This window comes from Urocampus carinirostris, chromosome 9 (assembly GCF_059441175.1).
Source record: "Urocampus carinirostris isolate Australia breed hairy pipefish chromosome 9, RoL_Ucar_1.0, whole genome shotgun sequence".
Classification (NCBI taxonomy): domain Eukaryota; kingdom Metazoa; phylum Chordata; class Actinopteri; order Syngnathiformes; family Syngnathidae; genus Urocampus; species Urocampus carinirostris.
In genome coordinates this window covers 28,447,775-28,462,783 of record NC_142357.1, presented here as the reverse complement: position 1 = coordinate 28,462,783, position 15,009 = coordinate 28,447,775, and the positions used below count along the sequence as shown (strand labels likewise).

General features: G+C 38.9%; 1 protein-coding gene across 1 annotated transcript in view; it reads left to right on the top strand.

Moving 5' to 3' along the window:
* flt4 (fms related receptor tyrosine kinase 4) overlaps positions 1 to 15,009 on the top strand; it is a 119,733-nt gene that overhangs the window by 65,087 nt on the left and 39,637 nt on the right. Inside the window, exons 9-11 of the mRNA XM_088343430.1 lie at positions 2,170 to 2,354; positions 7,358 to 7,523; positions 10,458 to 10,593. Coding sequence (XP_088199556.1) covers positions 2,170 to 2,354; positions 7,358 to 7,523; positions 10,458 to 10,593 — 487 coding nt within the window. The remainder of the gene's footprint in view (positions 1 to 2,169; positions 2,355 to 7,357; positions 7,524 to 10,457; positions 10,594 to 15,009) is intronic.

Sequence of the window (15,009 nt, the reverse complement as noted above, 5' to 3'; positions counted from 1 at the left end):
CATTTCTTCTTCACTCGTGATTAATGGCAGTCAGCGTTATCTTCTCTTCGAGTCGCGTCCAATAGGATTCTACACCTAAACAGGGCACTATGAAATATGTATTAGTGCAAGGAATATGCATTAATTATGGAGATTTATTATGGGCAATGCAAAAATAAGGTATTATTTTCCTGTGGTAAATAGTAATGGAGAGATATTCCTGCAACTGAAAATGTAAAATCTACAATATTCAGTCATTTTTATCTATATGGGGAAAGATTTGTCTCAAAAATATTTTCTTAAAAATTGTCTCCAATATTTTGTTCGATTGACATAAATATTCACGATTTACTCAAGATCTAAAATTCATACGTCTTCATAAATGCACACGCAAGATTAAAAACCGATATATTTGTGGCTATGCAAAATACATGATTCGCACAGGATTTCTTCTTTTAATGGGAAAATTGGTTTTGAAAATCACTAAAAAGAGCTTGATTTTGGTTATGAAAAAGGTGTACAAACTTTTCATGTTGCAAAAAATAATAAACACTGGTATAATGGGTACAATGACAAATACATATTTTATTGAACATAATCTTGAACCAATTATTCCAGTACTCGGTCAGGAAAGACAGATTCAAGAATAAACTTTTGTCCATTTTTTGGGGATAGGCAAATTAAAAATACATTCAAGTAAACATTTTTAATTCCTGTAAACCAAGAATTGCAGCCTGGTCATCCTGGAAGGGGAATTACCTCATGTTCTCAAGGTTTCTTCATTTTTCCTCCTGCTGAGGTTTTGAGTTTTTCCTTGCCCTCATGTAGGTTTTAGATCAGGGGATGGTGTAATAATAGTCTTTGGTTTGCAATAATCTGTGGTTTGTGCAGCCATTTGAGACTCCTTGTGATTAAGGGCTATACAAATAAACATGACTTGACTTGACAAGAGGCACACTAACTGCAGCAGAACAATAAATAAAACAATTGTAATTTCAATTTTTTTGAAGTACATTCAGTGGATTCAGTGGTCAATCTCAAAGTTTCTTATAAAGTACTTAACGATTCTTATCAACTGATATTTGTTTTTCGGACTGCATGCATTTATTTTCAAACATGTTTGTTGGGCACAGTCTAGCATAACTCTCAAGCTCTTTTATAGCTAAATATATATCCCGTGCTCTTTAAATGTTCACGTGTCACCAATCTACCGCCATGATACGCAAGGTCTACTTTGCTTACTTTGCAAGTAGTCTTTCTATTGGCCAAAATAAAGGAATTCTGTCGAATACGGAACTACTGAAGTATTTGTAATTCAGCTTGGCAGACGTGCTAGTTATAACCTGATGTGATTTCAGCTACTTACAAATGATTTTAATGTGATCTAAAGTTACAACGCTTAAAACGTTCTTCAGGTTAACTAAAACGATGCTCTTTATTTTACTCAGAGTTTGTTAAAATGCGCCGTCTACAAAAGACAAACATGAGCCAAAGGGACAACAATTAGCAAGCATTACTTAGCACAGTAAAAGGTTACATACTAGTTGTATTCATAATATTCATATAACTATATGAAAATTCTGCTATATTAAGAAAAGAAAATTCAAAGAATTGTGAAGTTAAACGAGAAATACCTAAATAAATAGAAAACCGTAGCGGTCGAAACCTTTTGCCCTTCTGGGTAGTATACCTGACGGACAAAACAAGCCTTCCTACCTTTTTACGCTTACAAGCTAACATGCACCACCACCCCATGGAATAAAACAATAATAACAATCGATCACAAACATACATTTGTCTTCTAGAGGCTGTATCCAGCCCAAAATGCTGCCAATCTTGAGATGTTTGGTACATGTAGTTGATGTTGAAGATGACATTTTCGTATGTTTGTTATCACTCGAGACAAATACAGTACTGCGCATGGGCACCTCTCAAAATAAATTTTATCCATTAGGATGGAAAAACGTGTCCGGCGACATTAGTGAAATTCATTGTCAACTTTTTCCCCTTCGATTTTTGTCGACATTGTGGACTCGGTGTTGCAGCCCTAATGTTGAACCAACCCCACTTGAGTCCATTTAGTTAAACCAACACACAGTAAAAGCATTATTAGGCCTTCTCCACTTAATTAGGACAGAGCGCACCTCGACAGGAGACACTAGAGCAGCTGTTTTGTGTTTTATATCAAAGGTACAGAGACGGCAAGCCGATTAACGACCGGCCGGAGTTCAAGATGAAGCGCATCAGGGTTCACCTCAACCATGCCTTGGAGATCAGAGATGTCGGCCCCGGCGATGCCGGCCTCTACATGGTGGTGCTGAAGAACAGCGCGGCGGCTCTGGAGAGGAGACTCAACATCACGCTTGTTGTCAATGGTAACTTTCCCCCAGTACAGCCGTTATGCCGGTAAAATGTGTGTTATTTAGATTTGTGGTGCAATCGTGTCGAAATGGAGAGAGAATAGAAAAAGAAAGTTGTTGCGTAGACGGGCATGATTCCAGTTTGTTGGCTGGGTTTCTTTGCAGTTTTGTTTTCAATGGCTGAAGGGGGCTGTGAAAACATGCCCAATCCTGCTGATAGAGAACGATTTCAGAACATGAATAATGATAGCAAAGTTTTCACTGCTCAAGAAATATTTCTTCAAAGTTGTTTTATTCTTCTTACAGTTATGCTACAGTGCATTCCCTGGTTGGTTTTGAAAAATGGGATAGTTCAATTGTAAAGGTGAACAATTTGAGTGGGGTTCTGATTTGATCCATTGACATGCAGTCAGGGGAGGCATGTGAGGCTCAGTGTCATCTGTCATAATGGAAATATATACTGTAATTAGAAATATATTAAACATTTCTATTTATTATGGAATTTCTCATTTAACTTCACAATTCTTTGAATTTGTCAGGGATCAGACAGACAAGGACCACAATTCCGTCACGTTAAGAAAGTTTATCTAGGGATGGGGGAAACAAGAGGGTCTTGGAGTGAAGAGAAATCTTGAAGTGGAGATTTGGGACTACATTTAAGGAAGATGGCTTAACAGATTGAACAAAGAGGAAACCAAGCAACAAGGTTTGTTTGGCAGGTCTTGGAGTAGGTAAAACACGAGTCTGGAAGACCGGGGCAGAAGACAAAGCAGATGGGTTAAACAGGTCCAGGTTCAGAGTCAGAAGCGCAGACAAACAGGTTCCGGGTGTAGCCTTTGCAGACGATCTGAGAAAGGTAGGCTGTAAGGCAAGGCTTTAAATACAAAGCTTGATTGGCAATTTTTACATAGTTTTATAACTATTATGAATAGAATTAGTGTGCAAAATATTACTGTGCTGAGTATCTGCAGATGCAGAGTTAGGCGCGCTATTCTCTTGCTTCATGGCAGAGTGCGCTTGTTAGACCAAGGATTTCGGTTGGCCACTCCTTCAACTCCAAACAATGGAATTAGTGATAGTATTAGCAAGCTAATAGCAAGTCAAGCCATCCAGTATTTTTTTTCCTAGCATGGACTTTTTATTATAATGGAGAATTACATGTCTTACAGTAAGTCACATGTTACTGTACTGAGCATCTACAGATGCAGAGTGAGGCACACAATTCTCTTGCCTCATGGTTGATGGTGATAGTGAGACCAACGATTCTGATTTCTCGCACACATACAATAGTATTAGTGATTGTATTAGCAAGCTAACAGCAAGTCCAGGCATCCACTAATGTTTTTCTTGTTGCATGGATTTTTTTCTTAATGCAGGATTATCTAGCTATTGAGGGTTTTATATAAAAAGTCAGTGCATAGACCTAATTTATATATGTATGTAAGTTTTTTTTTTTAAAGACTCCGTGAAATTTGTTTTTGGTGGTTTATGAGCTGTGTTTTACTAAAGAGTTATTTAAAGAGTAATAATTTCACCAATCTGCCAATAAGTATACCATTGCTTTTCGGTAAGACATATCAAACGTTTTTTTCACTTAACATCAGCGATATAACTGAATGAACTTGCAAGGACTGACAATGTAACATTGATGTCTTTCCTCAAAAAACTAATTTCTCGATTTTTTCTCAAAGAATAAAAAGCCCAATTTAGGTTGACTGAATGCATCCCCCACCTGTTTGAAAACGGTTTTTGTTTCTTACTCAACTCTTTTTGATATGCAGAGTGCAAAATTATTCAAGTCGAGATTGATAACCTCGTTACCAGTTGGAGAGGTTTTGCCCAAGTCGCTCAATCTTTGCCTGAGGGAATCAACTACATTTGGATAACAGGGATGAGAGCGTGAGTTTTCGGATTTGAGTTGATCATATCTCCTCATGAGCTAAAATTGATGTTTCCTTTACCTCATTGTGTAAACTATTCAAGTTTGGTGATAGACCTAACAATAGCATCCAAGGCCACTTCTGGCTTATAATAATGTCAATATAAATGAAAAAAATTATACAATCTTGAGTACAGGCAGTGACTTATTTCACTGTTACAACATTAAAAACCTTTTTTTTTTTTTTTTTTATTTTGTACAATTATTATGTTTCACAAAGAAATACAGTACTTTTGTCAGTGCAGAATGATTTATCGACATTATAGGCATTACAGAAACTTGAAATTGCAAGAGAATTTGCATGTTATAACGTTAATATGGCATGTGGTTTTATGTAAGTGTATGAATTAAAACGCAACATTATTGACGCACTGGTAGAGAGTAAGCTGAGAGACTGATTAGCCAATCAGAATGCAGAAAACAACGCACGATGCAAATCAGTAAAGGAGGGCGACGATGAAAAGTGAACTGATGTATAGCATCATGGCTAACAAAAATTAGGCCAATCATTATAGAAGAATGGTGCACAGGCTCCCTCTGGTGGCATACAACCAAATATTGGCCTTAATTTATCGTTTTTAAGTCACAGTCAGTGTTTACCTCAATTATGGACAACAAAAGCCTAATCCACAAATGAGTCAGACTATTTTGTGATTGTTTTAATTCAGATCATCATAGCCATTCTTTCAACTTTGAAGATTCCATTCCACTTTTTCAGCTGGACTAGTCCCGGCTTGCCAATAATCCGAGATAAGCTTTGTAGAAAATGAATGAATGGACGGTTGTCAGGATATTTCATCGTCAAACCAAATCCCCTGCGCATGATTACAAACGTTCACCAAGCAGATTGTGTTATTGTTGTCTTTTGCCAGTGGGATCCGCTAAAATTGCATCCAAGCAATTCCCATGACAATCATGGTCAGCGTGGCTTAGGTCTAGGGCAAACGGTAATTAGAATCAATTTTGTCCAAGTGACTGTTTTGTAAAAATGACACAAATGGGAGGGCAAAGTTGACTCTGCTCTTTTCTAGCCACCAAGGTTAGTCGCCGAATCTCGAGCGTAATTCTATTCTACGCGCTGGAGTGTGAAATTCTACCTCTTGGCCTTCTGATCCCGTTAGGATGAAAGCAATTGTCGCCGTTCGGGTGTTTTATACAGCCCACCAGACATGTGCTGCCGACATGTACTCGGCAGTTGCAATAATTTGCTTTCCTGGGTTCTTAGCCCATTGACTTTAATGACTCTTAATTGTGTGCAGTCTCTGTGAAAAACCTCGTTTTTCATTAGTTTTGTAATTAAAAGAGACCCTGTGTAAATCGTCCATTAAAACAAAATTTGTGTTATGGAGTCCAATAAAAATGCAGTCTGTGGTTAGCACAATCTGACTTGTGAGTTCACTTACATTTACATGAGCAAATTGAATACAGTTCAGCCCAAAACTCCAGGCTGTATTATCTGCTTCGAAATTTCTTTACTTGACATAACAGTGACCTCGAGGATATTGCCAAGCAGTGTGATTGGAAGGCATAGAAATGGAACGTTATGTAAGGGCCAGATCAATCAACCTCCCTGATTCCGATTCAGCGTGAATTTAACTCTCCGGCGGGGAAAAAACACCTAAAAGCGAGCAAGAAGTGAAGTGAGTTGTGATTCAGCATGCGCTAATATCAACAAAAGTCATATGAAGAAGAATGCATTATAATACAATTGGGTGATTAGTTTTTTAGCTTCCTCTCTTGAGTCCTGGAAGATTTTGCATTTTTAGGCAGGTCCGGTCTTGTCTTTGTGTTTACTCTCCCATGAGCAAGCCAAATAACACCGTTGCTTTAGTAATTAACACCAGAATAAATAGATCTGAAAAAAATAATAAATTCTGTCCTGTTAATTCCCTTCCTGCATCTGTTTGGAACATTAGAACACTTTCTGTTTAAGACATTTTTGAGAAAAGTAGTCGGACTAAGAGTAAGTGTTTTCTTTTTGCAGTTCGCGTCCTCTGCTATAAAACAAGACCACAAGGTAACTGGGACGGAACAAAAAAAGATTGGATATAAATAATTGCTTTGTCTTGTTCAGCGTGGTGGAGCTTTCAACAAATATAGCATATAGTGTTAGCTAAAGCCATTTAGGTATCATTTGTTGTTTGTTGTAGCAGTAGAAACTTAAAGTAGATTCCTTAAGCATTTTTCATTTATAAGGGTGGATGATATCAACAAATATCATATAACCGCAGAAAAATCTGACAATAACAATACTTTAGTGACATGAAAAAACACTTATTTTCTATTCTCACTGTTTTCCTTTCAAGTAAGATAAAACAACCCCAAACACTATAGTCCGACTCCACTTTGAATGGATTTTGAATTAGAGAAGCGCATCGGTGGAATTTTTTATCAAAATGATTATAAACATTTGAATACAATTAAAACCGACACGACAAAATGTCTCACGACAAGTCCACCAGATCAAAAAATGTATATAATTTCAACCCAAAATGATTGCTAAATTATATTTTTTTCTGCATAAAGAAAACTGTCAAATATATTACAATCGATCTTTAAATTGCAAATGTAAACAATACATTGAAAAAAGATGAGCTGGAGCTACAACTTGACGGAAACCGCAACATTTATTGACGTTGTTTTAATCATCCCGGAGACCTGTCCCCTTTCGAGGAACCCTGATGCTAGTGAAGCTGCCCAGCAGCTCTCTACCTTTTTTTCTTACACTGAAAGGAGAAGTCCTTCAATTTAGATGTATCATTTATAATGACAATAAAGACCATTCATTCATTCATTCATTTATTCAACTGCTGTCTGCCTGCTAATGCTATTAGCCTCTGCTAGCTGTTAAACTGCTAGTAACTAGAGTTGATTTTAATCATATTCTATGTTTCATTTATTGGAGATCATGTTAAAGACCCTCATGATCTGATATTTTGAAAACCGCCATAAGATGGCTTAATGAATGAATGAGTACTTTATTTTCCTACACTGCCGTTAGCATTGTAACAGCAAAATTAAATAAAAAATTGGTGCTGTAAATATGCCTGTTTCACAACCCCTTTGTCCTCTTGTGCAGTTGCTCCGCAGATTAATGAAAAAGAAGTGGCAGAACCATCAAGTCCTTACCCCTGCGGCAGCGGTCAGACGCTAACGTGCACGGCATACGGTCTCCCGGCTCCTACCATCAGCTGGCAGTGGCGAAAATGGGGCCCTTGCGTCCTCAACAGCACCCGCCATCGACCGTAAGCAAGAACACAGCTTTTAGTCTGCGTAATTGATGTGGGAGCAGCAGTTTCCACCAGACCTACAAAAACATATTACGTATCTCGTTTGATTCGCTGAATGCAAGGGTGAGAATGGGTGTGCGACGAGAGCCAGATGAAAAAGACGAAAGAGAAGTGTCTGCGTGCCTTCTAATAACACCATCACACGAATGGTAATAAGCTTAGAACGGCAACCTTACAAGTATGAGCTCAGATTAGGCTATCATAAATCAGTGGCAGCCCACCTTTTTACACGAACACATGTTTATTACCAACCATATATTTCCGCGCCTTGGGCTTTTTCTTCCATTCTCCATCTGCACTCAATCCCTTGACATGATCGAATTTTTTCTTTGTGCCACCACACATACAAAATTATGGGGCTTTTTTATATTCCCTTTAAGCCCCGGTGGTAGGCTAGATGTACTGTTCCGAATATTACTTTCTATAGCCTTCCACCAAAGCTACGTTTTTGTTCATAGCAAGCTTCAGGCAATTCCGGGTGTCTGGTGTGAGTGAGCGCTTCCCTATAGGTCAACTATTAAGTTTGAACATTTTTTGTTGAATTTGATGAACCCTGAAGTTTTTGTTGACCTTTTCTCAAGATAAACAGTTTTACACACTTTTTCAGCTGTATTGGTTGAACAAGGTGAAACATACTATTTTATTTTTGTTCACATTAGAATGTAGCTTACGCTGATGCTTCTAGTTTTGTTATCTATACACAGAATGAAAAGTTCATCAGGAATAAAGTGTAACAACATAAATCCATAGTCAAAGTTTTATACTGGTTGTTATAGTAACAGCTGAGTCTTTGAGCAGTCTGGCTAATCTATGATACATTCCATCTTATCAGGCTTGGGCTTTATATCCAAAAGGTGAACGTATGCATTGAACAACAAGTATGTTTTCCTATTATGCAAATTATAACAGAACGCAGCTGATCTTTTTTATTTCTTATTTATGGTTGACCCGCCTTAACCTTGGAGAGAAAATGCGGGCTTACTTTGCATTAGCCAAACAGCAGCAACAGACAGAGAAAGGTTTTTTTTGTTTTGTTTACAAAAATAAAGCTTTCAGCTACTGAAAAAGGGAATAGAAAATCAAAAAACAATCCCATGCATAGCATATCAGATAACTAACTATAGAAACGTTAAACAAACCGCTTGAATAGGCTGCGTCGAAAGTATTTTTAAAAGTAATATAATAAAGTTTTTTATAATCTTTGTAAGAAAGTTTACCTAAAGAAATGCTTTAAAACACAGGTCTTACTTATCAGTTTGAATCCCATGTATTTTTATACTTTCATAAGTGTAACGTATAATCTTTTTGTTAACCCTGAAAAATAATGCCTTTCTTCTGTTTTTGTTGTTGTTTTAGGAAAGGTTACACCCAGCTATAATTAATTGTTAATATTTTATTAATTCATCTAAAAAAATAGAATGATTTGTTTGAATAAGCATACTGCTGATTTTTGCAGATTGTCTGCATCGCTAGTTGATGTTTTATGCCCAAAAAATAAATAGATAAACTAATTAAAATGTTGGGGTCAAATGTGATTCAAACAGACAATGTGTCATGATCACCTGTGCCTGCTCTTTTGGCGCCAACCGCTGCGGGCTCTGATTGGCTCCTTGTCCCTACTTAAACCCAGTTTCAATCCCCTGTTGTCAGTCCGTCTGGGAACCTCTGTGTATACAAGGCAAGCCTTTTTCGACCCCGACTGTCCCGTTTTTGCTCCCGTTTGTCTCCGGCTACGACCTGTTTTGTCCCCGGCCACGTCTGCTCTCCCGTACCGGCTTACGGCCCATTTGATCCCAACTACGTCTACTCTCCTGTCCTGGCTTACGACTCGTTTCCGACCCCGACCACGCTTTGCTCTCCCAGCCCTGGCTACCGACCAGTTTTTCTGGCCCTGACACCGCCATCGCTCGCATCGGATGATCCACTTCCGTGTTCTGATCACAGTCCGAGTCCGAGAGCCACTTGCTTCCTGCGTCCAGCGAACACCGGATCGTGGGCACAGCCCTTCCTCTTTCTTTCAATAAAAACTTGCGGTAAACGTTATACAATTGGGTCATGTTTCCGTTCTGGTCTTGACACAGTGTGTGTTATTTAGCGCCTCCTAATAGGATAACTTCATTCATTTGAAAAATAATCTAGATTTTAGTTTTTAGCAAAAGTATATCAAATATGATATGAACGTGCATATACAGTATTGAAATACTTCAAAATTTGTGACTTATCATGAGCCTCACCTAGAGTCTCATCTTTTTTCTCTCACAACCCCAAAAACTAAAAACCTCGCAAAAGGCTTGGAAAAAAATAGAAGAAACAAGGTGCAGTTTTTATTCACTTTGAGTCCCTGTAGTTTGTCTTCTTCTTTGTGTTTTTTAGCTCTCATTTCCAAATGCACTACACAGTACAGCGATATCAAGTGGTCAAATGACACACAATGTCCCTTAAAAGCAGTCTGTTCAACATTTAAACTGTCTAAACTGTAAGGTAGAAGTGGGCTGACTATTAAGCCTGCACGTAGTTTTTAACTACCCCAAAAGAGCAATTTGGACGATATTTGTTGAGTATTAAATCGTTATCAGGCACATTTTCATTTCTTATCTTCAAAACTTATTCATAATTATTCACCAAAATAGCTTCACGAGGCTTTTTAATTTCCTTTTATCCCCCAGATTAGATATACAGTGCTATACAATAATTATTCTTGTGGATAGCAAGTAAAGTACCAGCAATATACAGTTATGAAGCAACCGGCGTTTGATGACTTATATTAAAAAAAAAAAATCTAATATCAGAGGAAGAGTGGTCAGATGTGGTTTCCATTTCCCCGCCACAGTCCACTGTATGCACTGAATGTCAATGAAGGGAGATATCATCAGTGCCTTTTCTCCCCAGGGTGCCTGCAGACAGGAAGGGCTTCGGTGGGGCCGCACTGGACTGTCACGACTGGACAGTTATCAGCTTGGACGGAGCCGCCAACGACTTGGAGGCCATGGAAACATCTGTCGAAATTGTGGACGGACGACAGAAGGTTAAACGAAACAGTTTGATTACCGTTTGATTTACATAAGCGAGCTGATCCCTCAACTGGGACGTTTTCTCTGAATTTCTAAACTCCGTGACAAATTTTGACAATCGGAACCCATTTCCACAGAGGAAATATTTAGAACGATTTTTTTCTCTGCAGGCTTCCTGTAAGTGTTGGATGTAAACACGTGTCTTCACCTCTGCATTGGGGAGGAAATTACTGAAGGAAGACAAAAAACCTAGAGTAGTTCTTGCAGAGTTCAGTGTTGGACACATTACTGAAAAACAGTTTTAGTTACACTTACTAGTAAAGCAGGTACCTCCCCAGATTACCGACACCAAAAAGTAACTTGTTACTGTGAAAGTAACTATCTAGTTACAAATTACCGTATATACTCGCATGGAACTGGACCCCTAAAACTGCTTTAAAATAGCCACATAATAAAAGAAATAGAAGAAAATGTTAACTGAGACACTCCATATCCATTTTGTCTCCGAGCTTTAAACCACAAGATTTCTGGCTACCGTAAATTCTGTGCTCACATTTGCCCCATTAACTTATTAAGGTTTGTTGTTACTTTATACGCCATGCCCTCCTCTCCTTGCTCTGCCTACCATTCGCCAACATATGTGCATTCAGTTGAACTTTGTAGGTAAATCTATAGACATACCAACCCTTTGCAAATCGTTGCTCGTTGACAGGGTTGGGTAGGGTTACTTTAACTGGATTACTTTCGGATTACTTCAATACCAAATACGCTAATTAAAAGACAAAAGAAACTAAATAGGAATAAAATTACTAAATTTTGTGCAGGCTTGGGGTGTAACGGAATACATGGAACGGCAAAAATGATGTTGGCAAGCTCTTTGGATTTATTTTCATTTTGTTTCTGTCGCATTTTATTAGTTTTGCCGGAGATCAAAGAGATCAAAGCCAGGAGAGAAAGCTTACCACGTGTTGTGAGTCATCATTTTATTCATATTTAGTTTATTTTGTCTTTTATCAGCATATTTGGTATTGGAGTAATCCAAAAGTAATTGAAAGTAATCCAGTTAAAGTAACCCTACCCAACCCTGCTCGTGGAACAAGGGTTGTATGTGACAATGTGAGTGATACACAATCGTTCAGCTGTTGGAAAACATCGCAATTCATTTTCTGCTTTTATTGCGTAACTTAGTAACAACCCATGTAGTAACGACAACGGAATTACAAATTTTTATTCATGACGTGTAACAGTACTCGTTACCGAGAAAAGTAAGCGCATTCTGGCCCGTTTGGGTGGGTTACTTTGAAAATGTCATCTGATACAGTTACTAGTTACCTGTCAAAATCTAATCCGTAACGAAATCTGAATAAATTGATTACTTTCAATTACTTTTGAATACTTCAATTCCAAATATGCTAGTAAAAGACAAAATAAACTAAATATACAGACGCTCCCCTAGTTACGAACATTCAAGTTCCGAAAAACGATAGATACGAAAAAAATTTCGGGATGTCTAAAAATATCCGGACGTTGCTGTAAATTAGATTTTGTATTGTGCACCTTTTGTTCAAGCACAGAACATTACTGACCGGCTTCTTTCCGCCGCTTCCGGCGTGCGGTGCTGTGAGAGGTCACCGAGCATCAACCCCGAGGAAGAAATCCGGTTCCTCTTCGTCGTTCGTGTGTAAACATACTATGCTGTATCTCCAGCGCGCCAAGAACTTTGACATTTTTATTGGTAATATCTCGTGCATCCATTAAAAATGGATAGTGTAAAGTGTAAAAATAGGTGAGCTGTTTTTTTAAATGAAAGTGAAATAAGAAAGCTTAATGCGGTTGAGAAAATAGTTGGATCGCTTTTTTTCGGCCACTTTCTACCAGGGAGGAGGATGGCGCTTTACTCTTGAAGCTCATCTTCCAAAAGTAAGTTAAACTAACTTTACTTATCTTTATAGAGCATATTATATTATGAAATGTTTATTTTCAATACAAGCCTTAAACATACTTATATAAACCTTAAACATACATTCCATACAAAATATAGCACTGAAGCAATTTACGAACAAATTCAACTTACTAGTTCGTAAGTAGGCCGGCGTCTGTAAATCAAATTACAAAATGTTAATTGAGATAAATGGACCATGTAACCTTGAAAAAGAAATACAGGATACCAAGATGAAGTAGTTGCATGTAGTCCAACAAAAAGTGCTCACATTTGAACCACATAGTATAGTGTATTGAGCAAAAATAAAACTTTCTGGTTCATGTGACATGAGATATGGTTCATTTGAGTTCACATTCAGAGCACATAAGGGAACCCAATATTGTTTTCAATTTCCAATAAAATTTGGGACTTGTCATCTCTATGTCTCTCTAAAGCTGTGCTTCTCAGTTATTTTCTTTGATGGAAGAAGAAATCCCAAGTAATCACACAAAATTGGTGGGAACAAAACAACGATTGCGCGATATTGGCGGTAACACGTCACCTCTGTCCATGCAAAAGTTCCGCTTTTTGGGCACGTTTTCGATGCAAAAAACTCAAGGGGGGCGGCTTGTGGGCACAATTTGAGACCCACTGCTCTACTGTCAGTCATTTAAATTAGGATAGACGTAATTCTTTTATCATTAATATATTAATGTAAGACAAGTGAATGAGTGCATACAGTGAATGAATGGATGCTTGAATGGATGCTTTATAAGAGGGCCCCTAGGGATTAGATTGCATTAATTATTTAATTTTATGTTATTTCTGTCAGGACCAGAATGGAGACAGGACCCACTTGCGTGCGTTTCTCTTAGTTTTATTGGGAATAAGGGAAAGAATCGTACACACGATCCGTAGATCGCTGGTCACGGGGAGCAGGTTGCTCAGACGCGGAAGTGGCAAGCGATGGCGGTGTCGAGAGCGGAAAAAACAGATCAGTAGCCGGGACTAGAGAGCAAAAGGGGTCGGAGCCAGGAAACAGACAGGAATCGTAACAGGAGAGAGTCAGGGTCGAAAAGCTTGCCTAAGCTGAGGTTCGCAGACGGACTGACAACCGGTGACAGAAAGACGGGGTTATAAAAAGTGACAGGTAGCCAATCAGCGTCCGAGGCAGTTGGTGCCAAAGGAGCAGGCTCAAGTGCCTCTGCAACAAGATATCATTGATGAATGCTATAGTAGCTGTCCTTAGGGGCCGGTCACACAGACATTTGCGGCTGAATCACGGCTAAAATTTTGCGTTTTTTTTTTTGCCCGTGGTTGCCCGCCATGGAAAATGCGCAAAATTGGCTAACCCGCTGTTCATCGGTGGTATGCCCGCAAAACACGCCGGCGACTGTTCCGCTTCCTCATCGCGTCATTTCTGCGTCATTTTCTCGTGTGGACCACGGGTGTAAAAGCTCCCGAGCCGGTGTTGTGCCCAAATCCGACTCCTACGCAACGCAACGCACCCACCCCCCCACACCCTCGCGTGAACGCGCATTCTGCTGCGATCGCTTTTGACCTTTTCATCCGCGTTAACAAACGCATTTTGTAAAATACGATCGCACTTTATTGTTTAAATAGACGCGTTATATAGACTAGGATCTCCCAATTATTATAATTAGCTCGCTTTATTGCTTTAATAAGCGTTTTATATAGAATACGATCGCTTTTGATGGAAGCGCAGCAGAATGCGGGGGGGGGGGGGAGGATTCACCGTTCGATTACGATCACAACAAAAAAAAAAAAAGGAATGGTTTATGTTGTATTACATTCCCAACGAATGCAAGACGAAGTGGATTTGGTTGTATGTTCGCCATTACATTTCCTAGAAGTGAGATAAAACGAGGTATAAGTGGTTGGAAAAGCGAGGAGATGCAAATCTCGGCAGGGATGTATTTCTCGGGCTGCAGAAATCATAAACGCTCTAGACACAGTCCCGTGAAAATCAAGATTCCAAGTTATGGCATCACTTTTAATTTATTATCTCAAGAACTGTCAAGAAATATAAATGGATTAAAACGAGGTCTCTACGCTGACGGGGAAGGGGGAGTTTGTTGAGGGTAATTATTCTATCTATTTTACTCATTATTTATCATCGATCAGTTCATAATACGTTACAAAGCTTAGGAGCCGGGACTCTTACTCTCAGCCAAAAGGCCAAGTTAAGGACCTAGCATCAAAGCCTTGCTGCGACCATTGAGAATGCACCGAAAGATTTATTCGAAATGAAGAGAAACTACGCTGACGGTGATCCATGTTCACCCCCTTGACGTCACGAGCACAACTGTGTGCTCGGCAAATCGCGCTGTATATACGCGGAGAAAGGCGTTTGACTGTCACACGCGTAACACGCTAATTTCACGTAATAACACCGCGATACAGGTGCAGAACATGCTATTACCATGCTCCACCCACGATTACCCGCTGAAATTTCCCGTCCTACCCATGTGTAACTACGCCCTAGCCG